The following is a 16,575-nucleotide window of genomic DNA, read 5'->3' on the forward strand; positions in this document are numbered from 1 at the left end:
AGTTCAGTTCAGTCACTCAGTCGTGTCTGACTCTTTGTGACCCCCTGAACTGCAGCACGCCAGGCCTCCCTGTCCATCACCAACTCCTGGAGTTCACTCAAACTCATGTCCATTGAGTTGGTGACGCCATCCAGCCATCTCATCCTCTGTCGTCCCCTTTTCCTCCTGCCCCTAATGCCTCCCAGCATCAGGGTCTTTTCCAATGAGTCAACTCTTCGCATGAGGTGGCCAAAGTATTGGAGTTTCAGCTTTAGCATCTGTCCTTCCAACGAACTCCCAGGACTGATCTCCTTTAGAATGGACTGGTTAGATCTCCTTGCAGTCCAAGGGACTCTCAAGAGTCTTCTCCAACACCACAGTTCAAAAGCATCAATTCTTCGGCACTGATTAGGTCATTTAGTCCAGTCCAAAAATGACATGAACCATGCCCTTTTATGGTTGCAATAATTTAAAGCTACCTAGCATGTCAAATTAAAGATAGGCTGTTAAAGAACAGAAGTATACCGAAGGTGGTATAAATATTTAAGATGGAGGGAAGTAATGGTACCAATTTTACTTTTTCCAGAATCCATCAGGGCTTTAAATTTTCTTTGAAATAGAGATTTGATTGGTCCTTCAGCATTACGTGAAATAAAGCCCATGAACACACAGTAAACTGCAAGCTTCTCCATCAACACCAGATATTTGGTGGTGTGCAGTTCAGTTCAGTTCAGTTGCTCAGTCATGTCCGACTCTGCGACCCCATGGACCGCAGCACGTCAGGCCTCCCTGTCCATCACCACCTCCCATCGAGTTGGTGATGGCATCCAAATATCTCATGGTGGTGTTGCTCTTTCTAAATTATCTAAATCATTATCTAGATATTTGATTAATAACTACTCTAAAACATTATTAATCAAAGATCAAAGACAGATAATCTCTGGTAATACATGCTAAATCTGGCAGAAACAGACATACAATGGAATGTAATTTGATGACACACTTCTGTACAAGTACTCAGTGGTTTTTAATAACTGTAAGACTTGGTTCAGGCTGTTAGGGATATTAAATGGAAGTCCTCTGTTCAGGCTTCAGGGAAAAGCAGGCACACAGGCTTCTGACCTGCCGGGAACTTGCCTGATGGCTTGCTTGCTGTGAGAGCAAGACAAGGAGCACCATAGATAAGAAAGGAGGCAGGTCTTGAAAGTGTTGAGTCCCTAGAGGGGGTCTGGCCAACTGAAACTAGGGCTTAACAACACTCCAAGATTTGCAAGACAAAGCAAACAGCATTGTAAGAAAGATTAACGTAAAACCAGAGCAGCAGTTTGTGAGCAAACTGATGATCCTTTCAGTTTAAGGCCTGAGATTGTAAGTGGGAACCCTCAAACTACAAAGATGGGCAAAATAAAATACAAAATGGTATGGGCACAAGAGAAGTAGAAGATATTAAAGAGGTGGCAAGAATACAGAGAAGAACTCTACAAAAAATATCTTCAAGACCCAGTTTACCATGATGGTGTGATCACTCACCTAGAGCCAGACATCCTGGAATACAAGTCAAGTGGGCCTTAGAAAGCATCACTATGAACAAAGCTAGTGGAGGTGATGGAATTCCAGTTGAGCTATTTCAAATCCTAAAAGATGATGCTGTGAAAGTGTTGCATTCAATACATCAGCAAATTTGGAAGACTCAGCAGTGGCCACAGGACTGGAAAAGGTCAGTTTTCATTCCAATCCCAAAGAAAGGCAATGCCAAAGATCGCTCAAACTACTGCATAATTGCACTCATCTCACACGCTCATTAAGGAATGCTCAAAATTCTCCAAGCCAGGCTTCAACAGTACGTGAACTGTGAACTTCCAGATGTTCAGGCTGCATTTAGACAAGGCAGAGGAATCAGAGATAGAACTGACAACATCCATTGGATCATCAAAAAAGCAAGAGAGTTTCAGCAAAACATCTACTTCTGCTTCTTTGACTACACTAAAGCCTTTGACTGTGTGGATCACAACAAACTGTGGAAAATTCTTAAAGGGATGGGAATACCAGACTACCTAACCTACCCCCTGAGAAACCTGTATGCAGGTCAAGAAGCAACAGAAAGAACCAGACATGGATCAATGGACTGATTCCAAATTAGAAAAGGAGTTCGTCAAGGCTGTATATTGTCACCCTGCTTATTTAACTTATATGCAGAGTTCATCATGAGAAATGCTGGGATAGAAGAAGCACAAGCTGGAATCAAGATTGCCGGGAGAAATATCAATAACCTCAGATATGCAGATGACACCACACTTATGGCAGAAAGTGAAGAGGAACTAAAGAGCTTCTTGATGAAAGTGAAAGAGGAGCATGAAAAAGCTGGCTTAAAGCTCAACATTCAAAAAATTAAGGTCATGGCATCTGGCCCCATCACTTCATGATGAATAGATGGGAAAATAATGGAAACAATGACAGATTTTATTTTCCTGGGTTCCAAAATCACTGCAGATGGTGACTGTAGTCACAAAATTAAAAAATGCTTGCTCCTTGGAAGAAAAGCTATGACCAACCTAGACAACATATTCAAAAGCAGAGACATTACTTTGTCAACAATGGTCTGTCTAGTCAAGGCTATGGTTTTTCCAGTGGTCATGCATGGATGTCAGAGTTGGACTGTGAAGAAGGCTGAGCACCAAAGAATTGATGCTTTTGAACTGTGGTGTTGGAGAAGACTCTTGAGAGTCCCTTGGACTGCAAGGAGATCCAAGCAGCCCATTCTGAATGAGATCAGCCCTGGGATTTCTTTGGAAGGAATGCTGCTAAAGCTGAAACTCCAGTGCTTTGGCCACCTCATGCGAAGAGTTGACTCACTGGAAAAGACTCTGATGCTGGGAGGGATTGGGGGCAGGAGGAGAAGGGGACGACAGAGGATGAGATGGCTGGATGGCATCACTGACTCGATGGACGTGAGTCTGGGTGAACTCCGGGAGTTGGTGATGGACAGGGAGGCCTGGTGTGCTGCGATTCATGGGGTCGGAAAGAGTAGGACACAGTGGAGGGACTGGACAACAGCAACTGAAGCTGCAATCCTGAAGTCCCACTAGCGGGACAGACACACTCCAGTGACCTTTTTCCAGCTGGGATTCCAGATTGCTCTTATACAGGACTTCCCCGTGCTGTTTGAGTCTGCCAGTCACTCAAAACCCAATTTGGAGATGTATGCACTGGTATTCCCCTTTACTGTTCTATTTCTCTTTCCATTTAATGATTTCTTATTGAAAATAAGAGAGATAACTCTTTATTAAATATTGGAATTATTTATTTGTGTATAAGGAGTGTTTTTGTTGTTGTTGTTAACAGATCCTTCTAACCTGAGATGAAAGTTGAAACTTTTGGTGAAACGTTGACAAAATTTGCATTCAATCAATCACAATGAAATAGCATTCTTTTCTGAAGTGGTTGTATATTTATGTTTTTTTTTTTTTCAGTGTCTCTTCTAAGAATTATTAAAATCAATGTTCCTGAGCTGATTTTTTTCAGCCATCTGAAATTTCATCTGAAACAGTCTGTGGCTGGTTGTGAACTTAATTAATTAATTCCCTTGTCAAAAGGAGTCTAAAATTTTCAGAGGAATATTCTGGTAAGTTTAAACGTCATTTATTACATCTAGTATTTACCTGCATGGATTTTCTTCAAAATTCAGTTCAGTTCAGTTCAGTCGCTCAGTCGCGTCCGACTCTTTGTGACCCCATGAATCGCAGCACGCCAGGCCTCCCTGTCCATCACCAACTCGCGGAGTTCACCCAGACTCACGTCCATTGAGTCAGTGATGCCATCCAGCCATCTCATCCTCTGTCGTCCCCTTCTCCTCCTGCCCCCAATCCCTCCCAGCATCAGGGTCTTTTCCAATGAGTCAACTCTTCGCATGAGGTGGCCAAAGTACTGGAGTTTCAGCTTTAGCATCGTTCCTTCCAAATTAGTATGAGGGAAAATGGAGAAAGGGCTCCATCGTGTGGTTAAAGCTGAGTAATACAACGGCAGTAGAGTGGCAGTGACTTTTCTATACGGTACTCTATTTCGATATTCAGAATCTTACTTACAAACCGTTTAGAGCGTAAAGCAGGCAGAGCGAACCGAGCACAGACGCGTGAACCGCGGCCCAGGGTCCCGCCTGGAATCCGGGGGCTCAGGGTCAGGGTGCTCACATTTCCCTGTGTTCTGCCCGGGGGTCCTCGCTCGGACTTGCGTGGGTGCAAGTCGCTCAGTCGTGTCCGACTCTGCGACCCCACGGACTGTAGCCCCCCAGGCTCCTCTCTCCATGGGATTCTCCAGGCAACATAACTGGAGCGGGCTGCATGCCCTCCTCCAAGGCGTCTTCCCACCCGGGAGTGAAGCCCGAGTCTCCAGCGTGTCCAGAACCAGCGGGCGGGTTCTTGACCATGAGCGCCCCCTGGGCAGCTGTCCTCTAACTGAGTGAACTGCAAACCATCCTTCCAGGAGTTTGTAATTCCTGATCCCATGTGCCCACCTTGCGCCCTCTGCTTAATGCACCCAGTTGAAAACTCCCTCCCCACACTTCCCCGAGAGAACTTTTATGAAGGTCAGTGACGATCTCAATATTAAGAGAATACAAACCCAATTCTGCTGCTGTTGGCGGTTTACCACCGGAAAAAGTGAAAAGGGTGTTTTGCAAAATACTAATTGGGAGATGTATTAATTTCACAAACGCATCTGTTCTAATCACTACACTTCCCATACATAACAAGCAATGCCTTTTAAAACTGAATATGGTAGTCGTTATTTCATGTGGTGAATTCGATCAAGCTATTGTTTCATGCTTTTGAACTAATAATTTAACTCATCAATTCTTTACCTAATGCACAATCTGGTCCTATTGAAATTTTAAACAATAAAATAACAAATACAACTGCATGTCATAACTGAGGAACAGAACTGATCTAATATTTGAAAATGGAATGAAACTAAGAACAAGTTCTTCATACAGGGACACATGCAAATTTCTGTTAGGCCTATCACTATTATTATTATTATTTGTTACTAAGAACTTTGTATACTGCAATCATGATTAATTTTTAGTTAGCCACACATCTTGTATTTTGAGCACATGTGATGTGTACAAAGCCTTCAAAAGATATAGTCACTCAAAATTTTTACAAGACTATCTCATAAAACCATGAAATCTATCTAATTCTCACTTTATACAAGACTTCAGATCCATCATCTAATAGTTTATCCCTATAGAGGTAACAATTTTGGATTTTTACTCCAAATCTTACGCCTTGAAATAAGAATGGGTCTGTTTTTCAAACCCCAAAATACTTTTTCTCGCTTTATTTCTCCTTATATACTACATAAGCTTTTCATGATCCACAGGACTTTATGTTGGCAGAGTTTACACACTGCGTAGATGCTTGGATCCTTCTTATAGGATAGTAAGGAAACCAGGGGTTTATTTTATGAGCTTTAAAGGACTTTTCTAGAAAAATTATACCAGTGCCCATGAGATTCTGTGGAGCGCATGGCCTGTCTTCTCACCCAGGCACACTAGCCCTCAGGGAATTCTTTCTCTTCCAACATTTGTGGCTGCTGTTTTTCTGGGAAATTCTGACCACCTCTGTAAAAACCTGCCCGAAGTTCAATGGCTCCAATTAGGTTATAAAGATTGTTCAGTGCCTGGGATATGGTCTGGCCAGTAAATGATGAATGTTCATGTCTGAGACTGAATTCTGAGTTGGAAGAAAATCACTCTTCAGATTTATCTGACATTATCAATAAAGCAAAGACTTCTATATTTTCCCTAGAATAAACTTTGAAGAAGGATTTCATGCTGAAATACAACTCAGGACTAGCTTTTCGCTTGCATCTCTCTAGGTTATTACCACCCACTGCTGTCTCCGCTTTGAGGCATCAAACCCATCTGTCCTCTCATGTTTATCGAAGCACAGGTCCAATTCTCACTCACCACTACCTCTGCCTTGAATGGTTCCCTCCACAGTTCCATTATGGACATAGCATCAGTTTTCTGTGGCTTCTCCTGATTCATTTCATACATTCAAGATTTTAACTCAAATATTTAAACTATCTAAATTATTAAAATAATTATACAGATATAGTTTCATGAATAATAAGTGCTATGTCTAGAGAAGCCTGTGTTAAAGGTTAAATTAGCTTCACAAAAGAGGGACCTAAAAATAATGCCCGAATTAACACACCCTAGATTTAGGAATCCTCATAAGGTTGACTTCACACACATTCAAAACAGTCACTTTTCAGAGGGTGGGTTGAAATGTAGAACCCACCCTTTACAGTCTGTCTTAGCATCCTTGAGGTTATTGCCACCCATAGTGTAAATTAATACAACAAATGCTGGACTGCACTGACGTTGTTTTTGTTCTTAATGAAGGCTCTGTAGTCAAGTTCTCATGGAACCTATTGACTTAGAGGTAGTCGATTGTTTAACGCTGACTAATCGAACTTGATTTGACTCTGCAAAACTTTTGTTGAGAGACTCGGTGGTTGAAATTCTTTTATGAATGAGATAGCACATAACCTCATGCCAACACTGACTGCATGTTCTGTGCAAAAGCCCAAACTAAGCACTAAGACGCTGCCTGGTTTTCCTTTTTTTAAAAAAAAAGTTTCATAATTTTTAACATGATAGCGGAAAAAGAAGGCTAGCTGCTGAAAGCTGATATAGTTGGGAAATAAGATTTAATAGGAGAGAAAGATTCCATCACTCTTCCTTGAAACTAGTTAAATTAGGTGAACTAAACTCAATTTAGTAAAAAGAGTATAGCAAAAGAGTGATAATGCATTCCAGAAAAATTTCCATAGAATATCACAAAGCATCTTAAAGTGGAACATTATGAGAAGGTTCTACTTAAAAGGAAATGTGCCTAGGTTTACTTATTAAATATTTTTGAAATACCTATTAGCCATTGGTACTTTATTGGTACGTAAAAAAGAAAAGATGATGAAAATATAAAAAGAAAATATGGCACACAAGGAAATAAGTGGCTTCTGCTTACATAGTCTAATTTTACAGTAATTTATGCTATCATTCCCCAAGGGCAGGAATCAGGAAGATGTTTTCCTGAAGTCACGAAATGCCATATGCAACATAGACGAAGCATCCTCCTCACCATGCAAAATATGCACGTGTTTTCAAAAGAATACACTGAAAAAAGGGAAGAAACATTTGACTGTGGTACCAGCATTTTATCAGCTAGCACACTCATTTTACAGACCTCTGTAGAAACAAGGGAGTTGAATTCAATGACATTCAGGGTCGCTTCCAACCTCAAACATCGAAGGATCTGCAAAGTGTCCCGAGGGCAAGTTAAGCAACCTATTCTAGTGCAGAGTGAAGAGCTAGGCTCAGAGTCCACTGGAGAGACAGGGAGATGTAGGTTGATTATACCCTTATAATTTCAGCACGGAATCCCGGCACAGACGGAATGACTTCTCCCCTGTTCTTGAAAGATCAACGCTGACACCAACATTGCAACCTACACTGCACGAACTACTAATCCCACTCATAATAGGGACAACAAAACTTACTTAGTCCTTACTAAGGACTAAGCAGGCACAGAGATGGTGCTTTAAATTTGTTGATATTTGAAAATTAATCTTAACAAACAGTATTGCTCATATCAATTCTATGACATAGCTACTATTTTTATAATTTCAAAACGTAATTTAATAAAATATTAAGAAAAACATCATACCAGGATTTCAAGTTGAATCCCAAACAGGGGTATTGGTAAAAAGCTAGTATATGCCATGCCTAACTACACATGTCCCATCACTTCATGGGAAATGGATGGGGAAACAGTGGAAACAGTGTCAGACTTTATTTTTTGGGCTCCAAAATCACTGCAGATGGTGATTGCAGCCATGAAATTAAAAGATGCTTACTCCTTGGAAGGAAAGTTATGACCAACCTAGATAGCATATTCAAAAGCAGAGACATTACTTTGCCAACAAAGGTCCATCTAGTCAAGGCTATGGTTTTTCCAGTGGTCATGTATGGATGTGAGAGTTGGACTGTGAAGAAAGCTGAGCGCTGAAGAATTGATGCTTTTGAAGTGGATTTTGGAGAAGACTCTTGAGAGTCCTCTGGACTGCAAGGAGATCCAACCAGTCCATCCTAAAAGAGACCAGTTCTGGGTGTTCATTGGAAAGACTGATGCTGAGGCTGAAACTCCAATACTTTGGCCACCTCATGAGAAGAGTTGACTCATTGGAAAAGACTCTGATGCTGGGAGGGATTGGGGGCAGGAGGAAAAGGGGAAGACAGAGGATGAGATGGCTGGATAGCATCACCAACTCGATAGACGTGAGTTTGAGTGAACTCTGGGAGTTGGTGATGGACAGGGAGGCCTGTGCTGCGATTCATGGGGTCGAAAAGAGTTGGACACGACTGAGCGACTGAACTGAACTGAGCTGCACATAAAAGAATGCCTCTGGGGAAGTTCCTATTATAGGATCTCATTTCCAGACAAGGACATGAAGGCTTACCGGCTTAATCTCGGGTGGCTCAGCTGGTAAAGAATCTGCCTGCAATGCAGGATACCCCAGTTCAATTCCTGGGTAGGGAAGATCCCCTGGAGGAGGGCATGGCAACCCATTCCAGTATCCTTGATGGAGAATCCCATTGACAGAGGATACTTTGTCACAGAGTCAGACACAACTGAGCGACTAAGCACAGCACAGCACACAGCTTATACACTGTAGAGTTCTAACTTGAAAGGGCAGACACTGTGTCTCAAAATACTATATGATGAAGCCCAAAGATGAAAGGTGGCTTGTCGGCCTCAAATTCTGTAACTTTTGACATAGGAGTGGAAAAGTTTCTATATGGAATTTCTCGAGCATTATGAAGTAAATTATTTTGAGTAAAAGCTGCAGAGAAGATTTTGATTTTAAGAAATAATTCACAGTTCAGTTCAGTTCTGTTCATTCGCTCAGTTGTGTCCGACTCTCTGCAACCCCATGGACTGCAGCATGCCAGGCCTCCCTGTCCATCACCAACTCCCGAAGTTTATTCAAACTCATGTCCATTGAGTCAGTGATGGCATCCAACCATCTCATCCTCTGTTGTCCCCTTCTCCTCCTGCCCTCAATCTTTCCCAGCATCAGGGTCTTTTCAAATGAGTCAGTTCTTTGCATCAGGTGGTCAAAGTATTGGAGTTTCAGCTTTAGTATCAGTCCTTCCAACAAACATCCAGGACTGATCTTCTTTAGGATGGACTGGTTGGATCTCCTTGCAGTTCAAGGGACTCTCAAGAGTCTTCTCCAGCACCACAGTTCAAAAGCATCAGTTCTTCAGTGCTCAGCTTTCTTTATAGTCCAGCTCTCACATCCATACATGACCACTGGCAAAACCATAGCTTTGAATAGACGGACCTTTGTTGGCAAAGTAATGTCTCTGCTTTTTAATATGCTGTCTAGGTTGGTCATAACTTTTCTTTCAAAGATCAAGTGTAATACAGTGTAAATTAGGAAAATATTTGAGAGATTGCAAAATATTTGAGAGATGATAATATTGATCCTTTAATTAAGTAAGGCTGAGTAATTTTTCAGTGTAAAATGAAGAAAGTGGTGCTCAGAAAAGTTAAAAAAAAAAACTTCTGAAGATCTCAAAAGAATCTACATTAGACTGAGTGACTTCTATGTGCCAAGCACAATAGGAACCTCACCTTGAGAAATTCTCATGTCAGGAGAAGCACGGGAATGAGTTCTTTCTAATGTAGGTTAAACTTAAAGGAGAAATTATCAGAGAGATTACTGATATCCTAGGACAGCCCAGCATTTACACAAAGCACTAGCTATCCGTGGACAAGAGAGAGAGCGTACGTCATGGTGACCCCACAGTCCTCGCTGTGTGGTTGGCTGGTTCTGTGACACTGTGACCTGCACAGCAGCCCTAAGAAAACCTGAACTTGAGTTATGCTGTGCCGTTTTCAGACGTGATTAACCAGAGGCTCCACATGCATTTTGCACTGTTCTTGCTGTTTACTTGGTCATGTCTGACTTGAGACCCCATGGACTGTGGCTCCCCAGGCTCCTCTATCCATGGGATTCTCCAGGCAAGAATGCTGGACTCTCTTGCCATTTCCTTCTCCAGGGGAGTCTTCCCAAACCAGGAATCGAACCCATGTCTCCTGCCTTGGCAGGTGGGTTCTTTACCCACTGAGCCATCGTAGCCAGCTCTGACCAGAAGCACTGGCATCATTTGAGAGGGTTTTAGAAATACGGCCTCGCAGGCTGCACTCAGATCTTCCGGGTCAGAAGCTGCACCACTCACAGGATCCCCGGGTGGCAGGTGAGCACGTTAGCTTTGACGAGCACTGACGCACTGAGGCCAGGATGGGTCTGTGTCTTCACTTTGCTGACTACCCTGTGAGTTTGGGCAGATCACATAACTTCTCTAAGTCCCAGAATCTTCACTTGCAAGATGTGGAAAAGAGCAGTTACTAAATTAAATATCGCAGCATGATCCTTAGCGTGGTGACGCGCACGGGAAGAGTTGGTCAATGTTAGCTCCGTGTTACCACGGTTATTACGTTATGGCCTCACTATGTATTTATAAAGCTATATAAATGGCTTTGCTGCTTCCGCAGTTATTGGCAAAGATATTCAGGGGCTTAAAGCTTTGCCTAACTCCTTCTCAAATGCATTACTTTATTTTAATGGATTCCTGTGTGTGAAGTCACTTCAGTGGTGTCCGACTCTTGGCGACCTATGGACCAAAGCTTTAGGGCCAGCTAGGCTCCTCTGTCCCTGGGATCCTCCAGAAGAGAATACTGGAGTGGGTTGCTATTTCCTCCTCCAGGGGATCTTCCCAACCCAGGAATTAAAGCCATCTCTCTTGTGTCTCCTGCATTGCCAAGCGGATTCTTTACCACTGAGCCACTCTTAAGAGTCAGTGTCTTGCACTTGGCAAGTAAGTATTCAGTACATTCTAACTATTGTTTTCAGGATTATTATTAAAAGTCAGGAAAATGTCATGTGAGCTTTCTGCCAAAATTTTATGATTATATTTAGAATCAATTATTTCTTGAAAGGATGAATACATGGTAAAACATCTTTAGGGCTATATATTTTTAAAGAAGTGAACCTTTTATGTTTCTACTCTTTGCAACGAAACTTACTGTGCTAACATTTATTTTTTTAAAGGATTCATTCTTAGGTCTTAGGAAAACAGAGACTCAGTTTTCTGATTGCAATTCTATAAAACAAGCATAACTCTTTCCATTTAAATTCTTTAACATTGAAATTCTGTGTTTACGTATATATTTTATATTTTCCAGCATTTGATTTACTTAATCAAAGTAGCACATAAACCCCTAATCTTTTCAAGAGCGTTTGCACTCCTTGAACTTGGATCGTAAGTAAACACTCTGCAGCCACCTTCAAAGGAAGGAGTGAACACAATCCATTCTGCACAGTGCATTTTACTACCATAACTAAATTATATTTGCTGGAAAATATAAGCAGTTTACATGCAGTGACAATTTTTTCTTTGCACGGTGTCACTATGGGTTCATTTTAAACTTACATCAGCAATGCTGTTCTAAGCACATTGAACAAAGTTGTCATATTCTTTTTATCCCTTGTTTACTCAGAGCACATTTAAATGATTTTGGTAATTTTACATCTTACACCGAACCACACAAAACAGCCCTCCCAAAGTAACACAGCGATGTACATTTCTCAAAATTCTCATACTGCTGTAACCAAAAGCAAAGAAAATGCGATGCCTCAAATAAAAGAATCATATGCTCTCCGCAAAGAATATTGAAGCTTACTGGTTTTTATTGTGTCTTGTTCTGGAGCACAGCAACAGGCTGGGTCTGTTTTCTTTCTCCTAGTTACTTCCCAAAGCAGGTAACGGCTGCTTCCTGGCTTTACAAAATGCATCAGAGGTCTCGTTCTGGCTCAGAGATAAGCACCATACGCACTGCTAGCACAGCGCGCAACGTGAGATTCTGTCACAGGCACTGCGCTTTTCTGCTGTGCTCTTGCGACATCTGCCGTCTGGAAATGGATATGACCAGGTATTCATGGCTTGAGTTACACACCGAAAACCGCAGGAGCCACTTTTGATGCTGTTTTTGTAATAAATAACTTTTTTTTTTTTTTTAGGTCTCACAGATGACACCAGAGCCAGAGATCCTAAATAAAAATAAATTTATTTGACCATGAGAAACAAAACTTCTCTAGATAGAAAACTTCTGTATGGGAAGCAGACAAACCACAATCCAAGAGAAAAAGTCCAGCCTATATTAGAAAACAGGTTAATAGCATTACTAAGAAAGAGATCTGATTAGTAAGACAAATATAGAAGTAAACATTAGCAAAAAAAAGGAATAGTGAATTCGTAAGAAAACAAAGACAAATAATCAAAAACATAGGAAAAAATTGAAGCTCAAAAAAAGAGAAGCCCATATTTTATCCATCAAAACAATAACGCTCTGTGTTATGGGGTTGTGCACCCACCACAGCTGTGGCTGTAATCGTAAAATTTCTAAACTATTCTCAAGATCACAACATATCTCTAGGATAGAGGAAATACGGATCAATGAACTATGATGAAAAGAAAGCAGATGGGAAATATTTCTAAAAACAGAAATGTGATATGTAAATGCCTAACAGAAGGCTTGGCCACATAATTATTGCATTAATGAAACATGCTACATATAATGATCATATAATCGATCATTCATTTAACTTACACATATTTATTGAGTGCCTACTGTGAATTGGGCTTCTCTTGTGTCTCAGATGGTAAAGAATCCGCCTGCAATGCAAGAGACCTGGGTTCGATCCTGGGGTCGAGAAGATCCCCTGGAGAAGGAAAAGGCAGCCCACTCCAGCATTCTTGCCTGGGGAATGCCGTGGACAGAGGAGCCTGGTGGGATACAGTCCATGGGGTCACAAAAGAGTTGGACATGACTTAACAGCTAACACGACTGTGAGTCAGGCATTAAGCAAGGGATAATGTGATGAAAATAGCCAGGTAAAATCCCAACTTTCATATGTGCTTGTGAGTGTTTACACACACACACACACACACACACATACATGAACACATAAACAGAGAGACCTCTTCATCTCTACCTGAGTCTATGCCTAACACCCAATGGTCATGGTTATAGGAGCTCTGGATAAGGGGGGGGCATAGACAGTGCTTGCTAAAACTCTCCTGGTTTTAAAAATCAAGGTACTGCATCCTGGGAACTCCCTCAGGCCCAGGAAAACTGGGATATTGTCACCCTTTGAAGAAAAAGCGTTAGCAAAATAGAAAATATTAGCAGTATATCACTGCTAATTTTTATAAAAATAATTACCTTACCTCTTTGATATATATAATAACTTCTAGGATGTTAATGACCTTCTCTATGCATTAACCCATGAGTCACTTACTGGAAAACCCTACTGAATAAGATACTTACAAAAAGCACCCAATGGCCTAGTCATAGAACACCACTTCTAGATTTTTTCAAGGTAAGATAAACCATGGTAAAATAACACTGTGGATGTGGACGTTGAGATCTGAATGCCTGAGAGAAACAGCATGCCAGGAGCAGCAATACACCCAGTGCTGGGATCTTAGTTTCTAAAGTCCTTCTCCACTGAGCAAAATCATGAGCTCCCTGGAGAATGGCTGATTCTGGGACTGGGACGGAGGGTAGACAACACGAGCCTGGAATATCCTGTAGCATCAGAGAGTAAGAAAGTCCTGCAGCACACACACTCAAACACTGAAGAGGCTATGTCAGAAAGCACAGGGCCCAACCGAAAGCGCTCCAAATGGTCAAAGCTGGAGCAGCGTGAGCAAAAAGGTACTGTTCAATTCAGTTGCTCAGTCGTGTCTGACTCTTTGCGACCCCATGGACCGCAGCACGCCAGGCTTCCCTGTCCGTCACCAACTCCCTGAGCTTACTCAAACTCACGTCCATTGAGTTGGTGATGCCATCCAACCACTGAACTGTAGCTATAACTATACAGTTATGTATATGCATACATGTGTGTGTGCTAAGTCGTTTCAGTCGTGTCTGACTCTTTGCGACCCTATGGACTATAGCCCTCCAGGCTCCTCTGTTCAAAGGAATCTCCAGGCAAGAATCCTGGAGTGGGTTGCTGTACTGTCCTCCAGGGGAATTTTCCCAACCCAGGATCAACTTGTGTTTTTTATGTCGCCGGCAGTAGCAGGAGGATTCTTTACCACTAGCACCACCTGGGAAGCCCCATATTTGTGTGTACATGTATATGTGATATATGTATATGTGATATATGTATGTGTGATACATGTATATGTGATATATGTATATATGATACATGTATATGTGATATATGTATGTGTGATATATGTATGTGTATATATATATATATGTATTTATATATGCATATCCATGACTTCATGGTGATATAAATAGTTGAGTAAGTTTATAAATATATGAGAAAAATTCCAAATAAATTATGTAACGTGCTGCGCTGTGCTGAGCCACTTCAGTGGTGTCTGACCCTGTGACCCTCTAGACTGTAGCCCACCAGGCTCCTCTGTCCAAGAGATTCTCCCGGCAAGAATTCTGGAATGGGCTGTCATTTCCTCCTCCAGGGGATCTTCTCAACCCAGGCATCCGACCCAGGTCTCCCACATTGCAAGCGAATTCTTTACCATTTGAGCCACCTGTATATAAATTATATTTCCTTAAAACTGGTCTATCACCAAAGTTTCAACCTTTCAGCATAAATTACTTTTATGGTTTTTAATGAGGTAATTACTTAGTCATATAGTCATTAGCAAAGTGTGTATTTAAATAGGAATTAAACAGTCTTAGGAGGCCTATTTCTTTTTGATGTAAAATGGATTTTGTTTTTTATTAAAAAAACCTTGAAAATAAACATATGTTCATACTCTCTGGTAAATGAAATTTTAGGAGCAGGGATAGATTTCATGTTAATTATAAAATAGCATCATATGAAGGTTTCAAAGTTGTATGTGTTAGGGAAAAAGGAAAGAAAATATATACATTGAGAAGATAATTATATTGAGAATAACTATATTCTTAATCATACTCTTCTCAACACTTCCATAAATAATCATATTGTTAGAGCACTAAATGGTTTCTAAAGCCCTGTGTTTGCCTCAGTTTACTCTAACGGTAACTGTATCAGAGAGGCAGAGCGAAAAGCTCACACCCCATCTTATGTTTCAGAAACAAGAGAAACGTGGTCGGATGGCCCACTCAGCCCGTGACCCACCCAGCACCACACCCAGGCTTGCTAACCTGCCAGGGTCCTTCCTCCACTGCTGAGTGATTATTTGCTGAGTCAAACTTTGTTAATTTTCTCTAACCTGGAACATGAGATGTATTCCTGCAATTTAAAATCCATTTTAGGGTCTGAATTCATATTTAATGTCTCTCCAACCAAGATTACTTTTATAAATGTTTCTAAATTTAGTATTGAATGGCTGCAAATTCTATCTATACTTTGGCCGGAGAGGGTCACAGGGAATGAAGCAATCGACCAGTAAAAACTAATACAAATCGCTTCTTTTTCACCTTCTACTGCTTTTTCAGGAGGAAGGAGAGGGAAGGAAAGACAAGCAGAAGAAAACAAGAAGGGACGGGAAGCAACAAAAAGCGAGAGAGAGAAATGCTGTTTTAATTTTATTAAAATTAAAAAAATTAAACATTATGGAACAACTAAAGTCTAGCAATCACCTATACAACAACTTACATTTATCATCTTGATTCACAACACATGCACACACACACACACACCCAACCACATACACAAATATACCACTTCTAGAAGGACAGCATTACTTTCTCAGTGAACATTGACATTTTTCACTGAAATGGAATGCTGAGAAGTCATTCATGCAGGAGCAGAATTAGAACTCAATTCTATGACTCTGTGTCTTACCTGTGTACCACAGAGCTTTTTGCTCCATAGAATGACCTTAAGCATGTTTATTTATAGCATATTACTCTTTAATGACTAGACATTTTATACTCCTCTTGCAAAAAAAAAAAAAAGAAATCCATTATCACAAGACAACGTCTATTAACTATGAAAATCCCCAGGGCCATGAATAAAGGTCCCTAGAACAGCAAAATCAGGTTGGATAAACATTTGGAAGCCTACACCTGTCACATCTGAGTTATGTGCGTGCAGGGGAAAGATCCTCCGCTTCTGTATAGAAACACTTAAAATACACAGCTATCTTTAAAGGAGCATCAAAGTAAATAATATTCAATGAAGTGATTCAGGACGCCACGCTATTTTCTGTATACACAGAATGATATTTGGCTCTAGAGCTATGTTCTTGCGCTTTTAAGTAAAATAACATAAAATATGCCTTCAGTCTTTCTCAGTCCCAAGATTTCAGACACAAGTGCAACCACCCACTAAATGCAGAGCAAGGTCACGAGTGCTTTCAGCCTGTTCCTGCTCAAACAATGGAGAGACAGATAATTTGCTGACAATGATATATATTCTATCAATGACTGAAGAAACAGCTCAATTCTGTCCTTCAGGTCTACTAGAGAAAACTTCATGAAAAACGAAGGATGT

At 41.0% G+C, this 16,575-nt stretch overlaps 1 protein-coding gene across 10 annotated transcripts in view; it reads right to left on the minus strand.

Annotated features, from left to right (window-relative positions):
- RALYL (RALY RNA binding protein like) overlaps positions 1–16,575 on the minus strand; it is an 829,513-nt gene that overhangs the window by 343,963 nt on the left and 468,975 nt on the right. Inside the window, exon 1 of one of the 10 annotated variants that reach the window (XM_059893232.1) lies at positions 11,796–12,097. In XM_059893232.1, coding sequence (XP_059749215.1) covers positions 11,796–11,907 — 112 coding nt within the window. In that variant the 5' untranslated portion in view covers positions 11,908–12,097. 10 annotated transcript variants of the gene reach the window in all.

Source organism: Bos taurus, chromosome 14, assembly GCF_002263795.3.
Source record: "Bos taurus isolate L1 Dominette 01449 registration number 42190680 breed Hereford chromosome 14, ARS-UCD2.0, whole genome shotgun sequence".
Lineage (NCBI taxonomy): Eukaryota > Metazoa > Chordata > Mammalia > Artiodactyla > Bovidae > Bos > Bos taurus.